Below are 14,987 nucleotides of genomic sequence, written 5' to 3' on the forward strand. Positions count from 1 at the left end.
CTTTTTAGGTCCCAATTTATCTTGGTAAGAGGCATAATTTTGCCATCTCAGAAATGTCTTTGAGTTTAGACACATGCCATCCAAAACAAATTTGGAAAAGCTTTGATACACCATCAGGTGCATTAGGATGGATCACTTCTAATCTCTGTATTCTGGCATGCCAGGGACAATGATTTATGGCTACCACTTGGTTCATAATGGAGCTGTATGTTCCAGCTAAAACTAATCAACATATTTTGATTCTTCGAGTGTTTATCATTAATCATAGCAAGTCTACCTAAAGCCAGTCTAGAAAATTCATCTGATTCCACACAAAGTCAACCTGCAACATTATGGGCACATATAAATACAGATGCTGCTCAATTAAGTTTAAGCAGTTTAATCTGATGCTTGGAAAAAAATTAATATAATCACATTCTCCATATGGAAGGGAGCAAAAACATAGTTTCACAAACTCCTATGCATTATACACTTTGCACTTAGAGAAAAACCACCGTTTTTTCTCAAGGCTTTAGTATATGATCAAGCTAATCCACAAACATTATTTGTTATGTTTTGTCTTATTGAACTTTGCCTTTCTGGAGTTATGCAGCCATTTCACATCCAGGATGATCAAGAGGAAAGCCTGCTGAGTACTGTTTGCTCAGGTGAGAAAGTACTGTCAGTTCAAGTCCTGAGATTCATGAAAGATGAGCCAGTTACAGAGCTCCAGGCACTTGGAAACTGTCAAGTGTTGTAAATGCCAAGATAAAATAGACAATAAGCAGCAATTATTTCCTAAAGCTAAGTCTAAAAATTGATGAGCATGACCTCAGTTCAGCTGAGGTTCCATACCTTGTTTCTCTCACTGTAAAACTGTGTTACCAACCACCACAACATGTCGTTTGCCATCAGCTAGCCATGATCATTAGCCCTTCTTTTTGTTTATTGTTAAATTAGTAAATATTGTTCCCAGCACTGGACAACATTTTTTTCTTAAAGAGTATGAAAAAAACTAGAAAATACAGACTTTCTTATCTCTGCTATACATTTACTTACCCTTCTTTGCAGAGAGAAGCTCTGTATAGGTTTAGACATAGACTATCTTGCACAAGCCAGTAAAGAAAACCATAGGTGAGATCCAAAGTTACACCAACCACCTAAGAAAAAACAGTCCAAATAGCAATTTGAACACGTCTTCACTTCTGAGATAAGCACCCTTAGGCATAACAGTTGTCTAGACAACATCATGAGTAGCTTTTTAATGGCAAAAATAGCATTACTACCATGAATGTTTATTCTAACACAAAAAGAGATAGCACTAGAAAATAATCAGGTCCTTGGTGAACAACTATTTATAGCAGCTGATGATTTTCTAGATAACATTTTTCAACACCTGTCACAGTGTTCATCCCTGGAGTGTCTGAGTACCTCAAATATGATGGCAATAGCATTTCAAGTGCTTAGTGGAAATACCTACCAAAATCTCCAAAATACCCTTGGTATTTTAACATTCTTTGTCTGAAACAGGTGGGTGATATCGAGCCTGAAAGTCAGAATCACCTTTTGAAAAAAGTATTTCAGTTCTTTTGTCTTTGCTTTCCAGCTTTGATTTAATACATAAACTATTAAAATGTTGCATTACTTATGGAAAATATATGCAAAATTTTAATTCATTTATTTGATTAGGCAGGAAATTTGAATACTTACATTTTTGTAAATAATTTATTATTAAATAAATCAGGGAAGGAAATTAAACAATCTTCCTGTTCATTGCTTCAGTGTTTCATCTTTCTTTAAGGGAGGTGAAAGATTTGTTGTCTCTTTTTAATAGGATCTAATATTCAAAATAGATTTTTCTTGTTTCTGCAGTAAACAACAGATTCAATACCATATGCAACAATAATAAAAATCAGACATTTAATAATCTGTTCTGTGAATAAAAAAGAATTTGCTTCCATAAGTTAGTCTGCTAAATGTTATCAACTTTAGTCTATTTTATATCATTAGCACAGCTAGCAAGTTGTTTGGGGCATCTCTGAACATGTTTTCTAGCAGCTCTCAAACTTCTCATGCAAACACTAGTCATAACTATTCTCTTTTAAGCTTAAATTTCCATTATGTATGTAAGTGGAACAGCCTTTTCTTTCCCTAACTCTTCATTAATAAACTGCAGAAGATGATGACAGGAAAGCAAATGCTATATCACTTAGTTGTCTGTTGCTCCTTATGCAATCACATTCTTGACATATTTCTGTTGACATTGTATGTCAGAAAATCAAGGTTTGAATGATTGCTCCTGTAGGTTGTCCTGTTAAAAATATCTCACAGCGTGTATGTGCCCAAGTGTATATTTAGTCAGCCGTGCTATATTTTATCCCATTTACCTATTCTCCCTCCCATGCTCAACACCAAAAGACATCTTCCTGAATTTATGTTGCTTTTTTGAACATTTGGGTCCTTCTTCCTTGCCCCATTTTTTTTTCTGCAGATATTACCTTTTCCTATGGATGTGTCCATCTTCTTTATCCTGACCCCTGTATCATCATTATTAAAAGAAAAATAAATATTTGTACTATTCATTTTCAGGAGTTAGGCAGTAGTTTAACACCTCTCTTCTCTGATGCTTCAAAAACAGGCAAGCACTTCCTAGTTCATGAGAGATACTAGTCTCTGGGCACGACATGTATTTGTGATGGTGCAATGTAACTGAACATCATGAGAAGCAGGATAAACTTAGCTATTTGAAATACCCTTTGACTAAAAATATTGAAACCACACCTAAAGGATTCTGGCCCCACTTCCATATAATGCTTCATGTGTTGCTCCCTTATAAAACTACTTTTGTTCTAGCCACACTGTACAGTGTAAACAACTTACTAAGAGCTTCGGAAATTCTATGCCAGATCCTAAGTTGGAATAAATCAGAGTAGCTCTGCTCAAATCAATCAAGCTCTGCCAATACACCTCAACTGAGTTAAACAACTGGTCAGAAAATAAAATAAAATTATTTTATTCCTAAATCCTTTTATTGCCATAAAAGCATTTAGTTCCCCCCAAAGAAATTAGACTTTCAAAGCTCTGCCTTTATATTTGTTTAGGAAACCTGCCATTTTACAGTAGGCTCTTTTATTCCTAGCATTCAGATTTCAAGCTAAAAGGAAGTACAGCTACAAACTGCTGAAGATCCAGCTGAACAGCAATTCAATATTAGAAAAACAGATGGTGAATGCCAGTAAGAACCACTTACATGGAGAACATACTTTGACTGTTGGATAACAGCAATAAACTATTACATCTGTGTTTTAATACTGAAGTAAGATATGCTCTTTTCAGGTAAAGAACTCCATTGTGCAAGGAAGATACATATTGCGTATTGTGCAAGCATATATTTGCCTCTTGATATTTAGACAATAACAACAAGCTCAACAATTCCACTATTAAAGAATGTTGTACTGTCTTTTTTTTTTTTTCTGATAGTTTTATTCTGAGATTTATTTTCATAAAGAAACACCTGTCAGCTACAACTGGTCACTCCTTAATCTAGACATTTGTAGTTGGCTTTTTGCCTATGTGCATCACAGCAGGAGGCTGAGTTCAGAAGTCAGTGCATAGATTAGGGCAGCAGAGAAGCAGGAGAGATGTTTGCTTGTAGGAGGTGTGAATAAGTGAATGGTTGAAGGCTGGTATCACTGACATAGAGAAAGGTGCAGAAAAAAAAATGACAGGACCAGACAAGCAGTCCTACGGCTGCCAAGGTTCTTGAAAGCAAGAACAAGAAATTTGAGGTTAGCATGAGGCGATCCAGAGAAGCAAGTAGAGAATCAAAAGAGAAGGGCAACAAAGTTGAAGTTTGCCACCTAGAATAAACTGGAACATATTGGTCCTTTGCCACAGATCAACCAGAAGATATGTCCAAGTGTGCCGCTGAGCTTGGACAAAATATATCTTTCCATGGAGACAGTCCACACCAGCCAGCTTCCAGAGAGAGATAGCGAGGCTAGTACTGGTAGATTGGTCCTTTGCAGCACAGACCTTTCTCTCATGCACAAAAGTTTTACTGTTCTTCTGTATGCAAGATTACAAGTATAATAGGTGGAGCATCAGAACCTGCCTTCCCTTCTTCCCAAGCCCTCATGAAAGTTAAACACTTGTGAGATTAGCTGGCTTTTTGGAATATTAATTCCCTTTCATGGACTAAACCAGGCCTAAGTTTTTTTTATAATCAGAGAAACACCAAATTTTTTTCTTTCGGGAAAAGAAAGTCAGGTGTTCTGGGGAATGATACAAAGCTAACTAAGAGAGATAGGTCTCTAAAACTGAAAAGGATCTCTAATGGACAGCCTGGCTTTAGGTTAAATAGGAGTAAATGTGTAGGACAGGTGGAAAAAAAAACAAAGGGGAAGGAAGGAAGGAAGGAGGGAAGGAAGGAGGGAAGGAAGGAGGGAAGGAAGGAAGGAAGGAGGGAGGGAAGGAAGGAGGGAAGGAAGGAGGGAAGGAAGGAAGGAAGGAGGGAGGGAAGGAAGGAGGGAAGGAAGGAGGGAAGGAAGGAGGGAAGGAAGGAGGGAAGGAAGGAGGGAAGGAAGGAGGGAAGGAGGGAAGGAGGGAAGGAAGGAGGGAAGGAGGGAAGGAGGGAAGGAGGGAAGGAGGGAAGGAGGGAAGGAGGGAAGGAGGGAAGGAGGGAAGGAGGGAAGGAGGGAAGGAGGGAAGGAGGGAAGGAGGGAAGGAGGGAAGGAGGGAAGGAGGGAAGGAGGGAAGGAGGGAAGGAGGGAAGGAGGGAAGGAGGGAAGGAGGGAAGGAGGGAAGGAGGGAAGGAGGGAAGGAGGGAAGGAGGGAAGGAGGGAAGGAGGGAAGGAGGGAAGGAGGGAAGGAGGGAAGGAGGGAAGGAGGGAAGGAAGGAAGGAAGGAAGGAAGGAAGGAAGGAAGGAAGGAAGGAAGGAAGGAAGGAAGGAAGGAAGGAAGGAAGGAAGGAAGGAAGGAAGGAAGGAAGGAAGGAAGGAAGGAAGGAAGGAAGGAAGGAAGGAAGGAAGGAAGGAAGGAAGGAAGGAAGGAAGGAAGGAAGGAAGGAAGGAAGGAAGGAAGGAAGGAAGGAAGGAAGGAAGGAAGGAAGGAAGGAAGGAAGGAAGGAAGGAAGGAAGGAAGGAAGGAAGGAAGGAAGGAAGGAAGGAAGGAAGGAAGGAAGGAAGGAAGGAAGGAAGGAAGGAAGGAAGGAAGGAAGGAAGGAAGGAAGGAAGGAAGGAAGGAAGGAAGGAAGGAAGGAAGGAAGGAAGGAAGGAAGGAAGGATACTAAGACCATGATAGATCTTTTCATAAGGAGAATACTCTGTCTCAGAGTTCTTCTATTGTGTAGGCAACACTAAATTCCACCTACCAAGAATGAGGTCAAATCTCACGTGGTGGCAGAGGTAGGATGGATTTGGAGAAGATCAGTGTGATCTATGAGGAGCCAGCAGTGAACCAAGTTTTTAAGAGATTTGATAGGACATCAGAGAGGGGTGAATGTTGAAGAAAGGCAGTGGAGAGGTCAGCAGAGATATGAAGATTGTCTGTACAGGCCTCAAAGCATAACAAATTGTCTCCAGGTAGGAAAAGGGAGCTAATGTGCTCCCACATACTAAAGGATCTTTGGTGAGCTATTGGTGGAAATAGCATCTGTATTTTCCCTCTCCTTTCTTCTTCTGCATGGGACCCATTCTCCACCCTGATACAACTAAAACAACAATGTTCCATCCCATTTTTTTCCCCCCTGTGCTGCCCAGTGACTTTACTCACTCTTGCAAGAAGCCCCCTTCTCCCTGAGGAGCTGCTCTGCTCAGCACCAGCCTCCTCACAGCCCTCTGGAACCCCTCATCAGCTTTGCACTTTTGCTTTGCTCTCTGGGGCAAAGTAAGAGTGGCCAAGCTGGGACCAGGGCTGTGTCTGACTTGGGCAAGGGATAAAGAGAGGATGGGGAAGGGAAGGGGTGGACTGGGGAAGGAGAGCCTTGACAATCCTCAGGGTGTTGAACTTGCTACTCCTGCCTCCACATGAGGGGTAGGATCAGGCAGGATGGAGACTGCTGGTGGCAGATGTGGCACCTTCACCAGCACTGTGGCAGCAGCAGCAGCAGCAAGCTGTGCCAGGCTGCAGCAGGACCAGATGCCATTCCCCTCTCTCATCACCATGGCTAAAGCCTGTTTCTGTAACTGCACTTCTGCAACCTCAAACGGCAAGTGCTAAGCCTCAAAACTGGCCCTGTCAGGTCCTGTAAGCTGGGGAACATCACAAAACAGGCAGGATGCTATGAAGCTCTGGATCCATGTTTTGATGTGAATGTCAGAAGTGGCCATTAGACTTAAATAATTTGGGAAAAAAAGAACCTTTCACACATGGGAAGGAGCAGCATTACAACCACAATTTTGACAGCTATGAACACTGACTATATTCAAAAGATCTAAATACTAAAACACATACCACCCCTCCACCCCATCTCTCACAGAAAGAAAGAAAAGTAAAAATCAGTCACCTGTTTACCAGAAAACTGTGGCTGCTCTTGTAACATGAAATACTCCTCTCCATTCAATCTTGTGCTCTCCACTGAATACATCGTGGCCCAGTACAAATAGCCATTTATTGAATCCACAACTAGATCCTTCACTGGGAACACAACATGAGCTACAACATCTATATGGCCTCCCCACAGTGATTTTCTGTAGATCTAGGGACAAAAGAATTTACTTTAGCATCACATCTAAATCATCAGCTATGATCGGCTGAGTGTACATCAGTGACTTTTCCACAGCTGTTTATCAAAATGCTGTGCAATCCTTCAGCTATCAAAGCCTAAACCTTTTGCATTCGAAGTAAAAGGATGAAGAATAACTCAAAATTATTAGTTATTTTTTTCCAGAAAGTAAAAAAAGAAAAAAGCTGAAATAGCTTTTTCCCTTTGCTTTCCCAGTTTTGGCAGCCTTCTGTCTGACAGAACTTCTCACCCACTTCATATTCACTATTCACAAGTGAAAATGAGGGTGCAAGGCAGTGTGAAATCTGGCCTCCTAGCTCCAGTTTTTAAAACAGCTTCTGACTTTGCTCTTACAAGAAATGAAAGGCATAATTTGACAGCACTGCATAAATTAGCACTACAATTTTGAAGTCAGATACCTTTTAAATAATTCACATGTCAGTGTTCCTGATATGAGAGTGTACAAAGTGCAATTGTAATTATTTTTTAACTGCAGTGATCTGCAAAATATCACAGAGCAGAGGTCAACCTTGAAAATCTCTGTGTAAACAAATAGTGCCAAATTTGATTAAAATAAAGTCCATCTACTTCTTGGTTGAGATCAACAGGGCAGCCTCCATTTTCACTATCTTCATTTATTTTCACAATGTTGAATCCAACAAAACTGTTGATAACATGTTTGAATTGCTTGTTTTGCACCTGGTGAATTCAGTATTCTGCATTAGTGAATGTTAGTGAATATTTTATGTCAAACTTTTGTATAACTGTGGAAAATCACTTCAGGAAAGAAAAGCCTCCTTGTTTTACACTATAATAGCAAAGGTCCAAATCTATCTCAGGTTGCAAGAAGTAGGGATTATTTTCCCAAATACTGCCTTACAAGTCTTTATTGTTGACTTAAGGGATTCTTTTCTTTTAAGAAATCAAGCTATACCTACCGTATTTGCTTTGCCAGCCCAATACAAGCATTGACCTAACCAGTCAAAGGCCAACATCCTTGCATTTCTGACGTCAGATACATAAGTGTTCTCATTGATACCCTTTCTTTTGTTCAATGTCCAGGTCTGAACTTCCCCCATGGAATTAATCCAATAAAGAGTGTTATTATACCAATCAAGGTCTTGAAGAAAGAAGAAAGATGTTAAGCATTACACAAACCATTGTTTTTAAGAATAAAAAACATTCAGGCATTTCAGCTTTTTAAAAACTAATACAAATGCACAGTTAGGCTCAGCTATGTGAAGATAGATGCTTCATTATAGGAAATAATGCACATGTATTGTACATATATAGCCCTGATTATTATAAATGTATTACATATATTGGCATGCTGGGGGCAGATTTATTTAGTTCAGAGGGTTGATTTTAGCTTTGCTGTAACTGTGGTAATGTCAGAAGGGTTTCACCAAGGATTAATTTGACTCATAAAATAGAAGAAAGGGGATGAACCCAAAGGGTTGGCTCAGTGAAGTTGCTGTACTGCACTGCATGCCATTCAAGTCTAGAGAATTCTTATCTTTCAGTGCTGTTGGTGAAATTTATGGAGAGCTAACAAATGCCAAAAAGTCTGTAGCTGCAGCATGCAATTTGTTTAATATGTACCTGAAACATTTCTTATATGAGGATAGAGGAGTTCTCCTTGCCTGTAGCTATCCAGTTGCTGCTTCCAGAGACCCTCAGGCCCTACAGCCAAAATATATGGTTCTTCTTCAGCTGCAAAGGAAGAAAACTGCAGTTGTGCACACCAACAAGCAATTTATGTATAATATTTGTATTTCAACAGCAGCAGTTCCTGTTTCTGGAAAGTTACACAAGCACCTTTAAAACTGTCCCTGTCCTAAGGAATAAAGGACAAAGAAGAAATGCATGAAAATATCATAATTTGGGAAATGCAGAGATTCAGGGCAGCTTCAGATCCAGAACAATTAAGACAATTTGGAATCCTATTAGATGCTGAAAAAACACTGTGGGTTTGGACCTGTCCTTACCAAAGTCAGGTAAAAGTCACCCCTAAGCCAGTCCAGCACCTTAAACTCAAAGCTATTTTCCCCTTGGACTTAGGTTAATTTAGGTGAACAAGGCTTCAAAAAACATTCCAAAGAATGGAAATCTCAGACATTTTGCACACAGCAATTTCCCCTAATTATCTATGCTCAAATCAAGGATTTTCAGCATTTGGTGAGCTGCGCTTTTCCAAGAATTGTCTTTGACCCTCAGGGCATTGCACAAACCACTTCATCATAGAATGTTCTTTACAGAGCAATGAAAAGGGATAACACCTCTTTTACTGTATCAAAAAATATTTTTGCTAGAGTATTTGCATTAGAAAAATGTAGATAAGTACTAATGTTAATGCATTTTTTAATATTATTCTAGTTTGAAAATCTTACTACTTTAAATAAAAGCAAATTTACTTTAATATTGCTAAGAAAAACCTTTTTATGCCCTTTATTTTGCAGTCTTTTCCCAAAGTGTGTGCCTCACTACATGGTAAGATTTATACACAATTAGTTCTCCATTTTTCCTGTGTGACAAAGCAATTCTCACCTTCTTCTAAAGTTGTACCTCTAAATGACTCTGACCATGGCCCTGCACCAGCAGGAGACACAGCTCTGACTGACACCTCATATGCTGTGAAGCTGGCCAGCCCCTTCACTATAAGCCTTGTGTTACTAATATTTGAGACAACCCAGTCCTCCTCAAATGGGTGCTGAGGTGACACTTTCACATTGTAGGTCCAGTTCTGCCAAGCAGATAAACCTGTGTGAAGCAAATAATCATGTTAGCAAAGAGCAAATGGTTGTAACTGGTGATATACATCCTTTGAGAAAGATGTATATTGAAGACTCCTTTCAAAAATGCCAATACCAGAGGAATTAGGAAAGGGATACATTAAAAATTTACACTCGTCCCCTCTGGTCCCATGTTTCAATCCTCCATGAAGAATGAAATCAGAACAAAATTTTTCCCTGGCCAGGTGATTTTCTGCTATTCAACACACATGTACAAGGGTAAAAACTATAGCATAGTCACTGATCAAAAGCCATTACATCTCTGCCATGCATTTTTTATGTGATAGCAGTACCCAGCATTACTGCTACTCCATAACATACTTAAGATCAAGCTTTGCTTAAAATCCTTGCAGAAGGCATATGAGTTGCCAACACAAACTTGTGTTAATGTAGACAATTTATCTCTTTTACTGGCAAATTATGGGCTAAATTTTTGAAACAGAGATAATTCCATAACTTCCGCCAGGATCTGCTATTGAAGTCACTAAAGCCCAAATCAAGAAAAGGGAAAGCAGAAAGTTACTTCTCTAGAAAGAAAAGAAGTGGGTCTTCAGGGAGCATTAATTGAACTTACTGGTTCCAATGCTGTGTTCAGGTGGTCTCCAGCTGATCACGGCTCGGTCCGACCCAAATAGAGCCGTGACAAGACGAGGAGCAGTTGGTAAAGGAGAAGGCTGAGTTGATGGCCCATAGAAAACCAAATTGCCAATGCCAAAGTACTCTGGGTACACCAAATTGCAGTCCACAATGTATTCATTGAAGCTAGAACTTCCCACTGGAGAGACCTCTTCATGGAAAACTGCCGAGCCATCTGTGACTGTGAATGTGTTATCCTTATAAACAAAGCTCTCCATGTCATTAAATGGCACGTGTGATCGCAGTGTGTGAAACTCGGAGCCATCAAGAAAACCTGACACAAAGGCTTGTTCTGTTTTGTTGAAGAAAATTAGTCTCTTAGATTGGAAGTTGATTGTGAAGGTTCTCAGAGCATTGGATCTCACCACCAGTGAAGCTGCAGAAGCAGTGCCAGGAAGGAGTGGAAGGTTTGCTCTGTATATGCCATCCTCCAGGAGACAGAAGATATAACTGGCAAAACAAACCCAAATAAATACAGTGCAAGAAGTCTGTAGAGCCACAAATATTTTAGCAGCTAAGACATGTGCCTGTCTTTATGCACAATAGAAGAATGCCTTTGGCATTATTAATATATATATGCTGGAAAAGTAGACACATGAGTTTTTACTTTCTGGGAATTTGCATAGCAGATTATTGTAGAATATTCTTCTGTAATACCTTAAATGCTAAGCATGAACATTTAAAATTCATACAGCTTCATATTCATAAAGGCATGAAATTTTTGAAACTCAAATTTCTGTATTGGAAAAGCTTTATCTCTTCTGCTAGTGCCCTAAATAAGAAAATGCATGAAGCAATGCTGCATGGCACCTCTCTTGCTCCAATTGCTTGTTATTTGTTTGCAATTGCACTTTTGTTTTGTTAACTTAAGTCCTTGAAACAGGAACCTAGATGACTAATGAAGTGGAGAAAATTAGAGAGGAGCTTTAAGCTTTATAGCACCTTTGGCACCAAGTGCTCAAAGGAGTTCACTTACCCATTATAGGGATCAGCTATAACCTTCCTAGGGGATGTCACGTAAAGAGGAGTGACGTCTTCAGCTACCGTGCAGTTCTCTAAGTGGCAGACATGTATCTGGGGAATGAGAAGAAAAACGGGTGACGCATTCATAGGGTGCTTGCTAATGACTGGAGAAGCTGACCTGAGGTTCCTTCAGGGGAACGAGAGAGTGAAATATCTCTCTCACAGTCCTAGGTCCTTCTGGGCTCCTGAGTGTTCAGTCAGCCAAGTATAACCCTTGTACACAAAGCCATGACAGCTTACCCTGAAGCTGTCAGTCATACCTCTAATCTGGAGGGAAAATCGTATATCCAACTGCCTATACTCAATTTGGAGGATATAGGCAAACTGTACTTTGAAAATGATCTGGCAGGGAAGGGAATTGCTTTCCTGATCCTGGAAGCAATACATTGGAATTCGGACATCTCTGCCACCAGTCTGTTCTTCTACAGCTCATTTATATCTTTTCATCACTACTGCTTTTCCTGCTCCCCGTTCTCTGTGCAGTAAGCAAAAGACCAAACATGGCAAGAGATTAAAAAAATAAAAATCCCCTACTAACCATTATGGGCAGGTTTCTAGTCCTTTGTGCATTAGAGGATTACATGGGTACATGCAAAGTCTGTCCATTAGTGTAACTGATGTTTTATGAGTAGGAAAAGCAGTGCAGGGTTAATCTCCATTTTTACTTCAAACTGAAGCAGCTGTAATCTCAGCTGTTGCTATTGTATGAAACACTTAATATATTTTGCCAGTTATGACAGACAGTAAAATCACTGTCTAGTTATCTGACCACCTTTCTGAGGCAGAGTAGGAAATTATCAGAGTAGATGGGTAACCAAGAGAAATAGTGTGCCAATACTGGATATGAGGAGGGTGTGAAGTCCGTTTCAAAAACAAATTAAAACCAAAACACTTATGTCCTAAGGAGAAAAATAAGGCAAGGAGCCAGAGTTCCACAAAGGGTGTTTACTTTAAATGTGACCTGATGGTCACATTTTTTTAAATTACTAAATATGTGAATATTATTGTTATATTAATTTTTTTTTGTAATTATATTTTGTGCATACATATCTATGCATAAATCATAATTTTCCATGTAAAATTAATCATGTAATGGTTCAAATTAAGCAATAAATTAATTAAGTGCTAGAGCATTACCTTTTCATTCATGACAAAGTATATCCTCTGGTAAAGCCAGTCTACTGAGATGGACACAATATTACCCCAGCCAGCATAAAAGAGCATTAGGTCTGATACATCGGACATATTTGCAACACCTTTCACCCAGATAGAATTCCCTTCAGAAAAATAGACAACTTGCTGATAAATATTCACAGAAATACCTAAAAATAGAAAGATATGTGCACACAGATAATATAAGAAAAGTTTCCATTTTTCAGTTTGTTTTTCTTCTTGCCTTAAAAATATGTATTTTTCAGTCTGCAATACACCATTATCATCATCATCAGAGAAAAGTTAACTGTTTTTTCTCCTCACTTCTAGTCTTCTTTCAGATAACAAGGAATCATTCCCATTTGCTATGTAAGTGACATTATTATAGAGAATTGCCCTTCAGAAAGGTAATCAAAGAGAGGACATGTAATATGCAAACTGACACTGATTGCCCCTCTACAGGTCAAACAGCTGCAGCTAGCATCTCCTCACAAAGCACCATTCACTCTAGAATTCAAGCTTGAGATTATCTGTGCCACCTCTGCACTGTCAAAGACTATTTAGACAGGGGAACATTCTTTCTCTGGAGCCTTTATGGTTCTGAGAAATTTGGTAGATAAACTCAGATTTCCACACTGTCACCAAGGACCAGTGTCGATAAGAAACATTGGAGTGGTGAGTAATTTGAGATAACTTGGTTATCTCATGACTTTGGCTGCTAAATGCCTCATTAGTATGCCAACACGCTGCCCCTATCTTTTAGCACTCAGCATTATTTTATTTAGAAGTTTGAAGTACTTCGTTTCCCCATATTCATGTTGAGAAAAAGTAGATATTAATTGCAGGGAAGCGTGGATTCTTCTTACCTCAATTTAGATACCTACAGTGTAAAAAATGAACCAGCTGCCTAGATACAGTGAAGAAACAGTTGCACTGGGGAGAACCAATTATCACTTCCTAATGCCTGTCACTTCAAATATGTCAAATCATGTCCTGAAAGTTCCTATTTCTCCTGATAGACTAAAAAGGGAGACTAGATACTGTCTCAAGCTATGTGAGGTGCATTCTGTCCTTGGTGTAAAGAGGTCTTAGTCGACTTGATAGAAAAGGAGAGAGCCCAATCTGATTTTACCTGTGATGTTGTGGTGTATAATACCATCTGGCAGGCACTGAGCAGCTTCAAGGAAATGCCCTGTGTATCTCTTCCTTAAAGATTCTTTTCTGGATAGGAAAAGCCATGCTCCTTTTTCCTTAACTAGCAAACAGAGAAATTCAGAATTTAGATGACCACAGCACGTTGCTAACGCAGATACATCGTTAATAGACATGCGTGTGCATGTGTACCTAAATTACATATGTCTGTACGTATGAATGTATTAAATTACCAGTGACCAAAACTTGAACTCTTTGAGTGTTGAAAGTATATGGAGTTATTCACCATTACAGTTGATTCTGGCTCCTCACACAGGGTGAGAACAGGCAATGTGAATTTTATACCATCATTCCTGTAACAATAGTCAGTTCCCTAGTGAGGGAAAGTAAGCTGGAGCAAATGAAGCTTTACTGACTTGAGGAAATGAAGGCACTAAGACATCCATGTGACTTCAAGATCCAGAAGAAATAGGATATTTAACCCCTCTGGACTTCTTTGAAAACCCCAGTCAAACTAGAATATTATCCCACAGAGCTGGATAAAAGCAAGGCAAGTACATTTATTTCAGGTGTTTTATTGTAACGATTAGTGATTTATTAAAAAATAAGTATTTATCATGGACAAAGATGGTATTGGGATAATTATCTCTGTGTTTCAAAGGTGATAAACTTATTAAATTTTTCTAATAAAGTCACAGAATTTAAAGTCAACAAGGATAGTTTTTGTCACATAAACTGATTTCATGCTTATAAAAGCCCAAGTAATTTACATCAAAACCTCTGCAGTAAATCCATACCTTCTGTCTCGGCTGTATCTAGCCCTGGGAAAGATAGCTTGCCTTACTTCTGAATCTCAGATCCTTGGAAATCTAGCGCACACCCTGCTAAATTGATTGTTACCTTCATTTTTTAAGATGGTGTATTATTTCAAGTATGATTTTGGCTAACTTCCATCAGCAAACATTCCTTCCCTTTTTTTACTCCACTGCAGTTTAAGCAGCTGCCTGCAATCAGATATCATTTCCTCATATGGATATCACAAAACTGTGATCAAATACTGTCTTAATTTATTTCCAGATAATCTGCATAGATTGAGCTGTGTGCATTTCTCACATGATGCACTGTAAGTAATTTCAATAATGATGCCTTCAGAGCAAAGTACAAGAGGCCAATATTGCCTCTTTATCTCTTTTCGAGTAACATTTCTTGCAATCTACAGCAGCAATCAGATTCTTTCCCCAACCCTTCTCAGGGCTCAGATCTACACAGCTCAGTGCCTGATGCAGTAACACCATTTCTGGACATGATACATGAGGATGGGCTGTTCCTGCTCGGGTTAGCACAGAGGGAAAGCATGTGCCTATGCAATTCAGGGGGAAACAACTGAAATTTTATGAGGTGACTAGTAAGGGGGTGATTCCCCACCCCCATAAGGTGTGGACCTGGGGGTGATAGGGCTTGTTTGTTTATGTTTGTTTGCTTTCTACCTTAAATTAATTGCTTGGCAATTGGATTGACATAGTGAACAC

The 14,987-nt window shown here is 39.3% G+C and overlaps 1 protein-coding gene across 3 annotated transcripts in view; it reads right to left on the reverse strand.

Moving 5' to 3' along the window:
- The window catches only part of ROS1 (ROS proto-oncogene 1, receptor tyrosine kinase), a 69,070-nt gene that overhangs the window by 42,728 nt on the left and 11,355 nt on the right, over positions 1-14,987 (reverse strand). For 2 of the 3 annotated variants that reach the window (XM_072926803.1, XM_072926802.1), the window contains exons 10-18: positions 13,439-13,561; positions 12,292-12,476; positions 11,108-11,205; positions 10,070-10,581; positions 9,251-9,463; positions 8,306-8,416; positions 7,642-7,823; positions 6,485-6,676; positions 1,039-1,139 (exon numbers count right to left, since the gene is read on the reverse strand). In XM_072926803.1, coding sequence (XP_072782904.1) covers positions 1,039-1,139; positions 6,485-6,676; positions 7,642-7,823; positions 8,306-8,416; positions 9,251-9,463; positions 10,070-10,581; positions 11,108-11,205; positions 12,292-12,476; positions 13,439-13,561 — 1,717 coding nt within the window. The remainder of the gene's footprint in view (positions 1-1,038; positions 1,140-6,484; positions 6,677-7,641; positions 7,824-8,305; positions 8,417-9,250; positions 9,464-10,069; positions 10,582-11,107; positions 11,206-12,291; positions 12,477-13,438; positions 13,562-14,987) is intronic. The other variant, XM_072926804.1, reaches the window with a different exon arrangement.

Source organism: Taeniopygia guttata, chromosome 3 (genome assembly GCF_048771995.1).
Source record: "Taeniopygia guttata chromosome 3, bTaeGut7.mat, whole genome shotgun sequence".
Lineage (NCBI taxonomy): Eukaryota > Metazoa > Chordata > Aves > Passeriformes > Estrildidae > Taeniopygia > Taeniopygia guttata.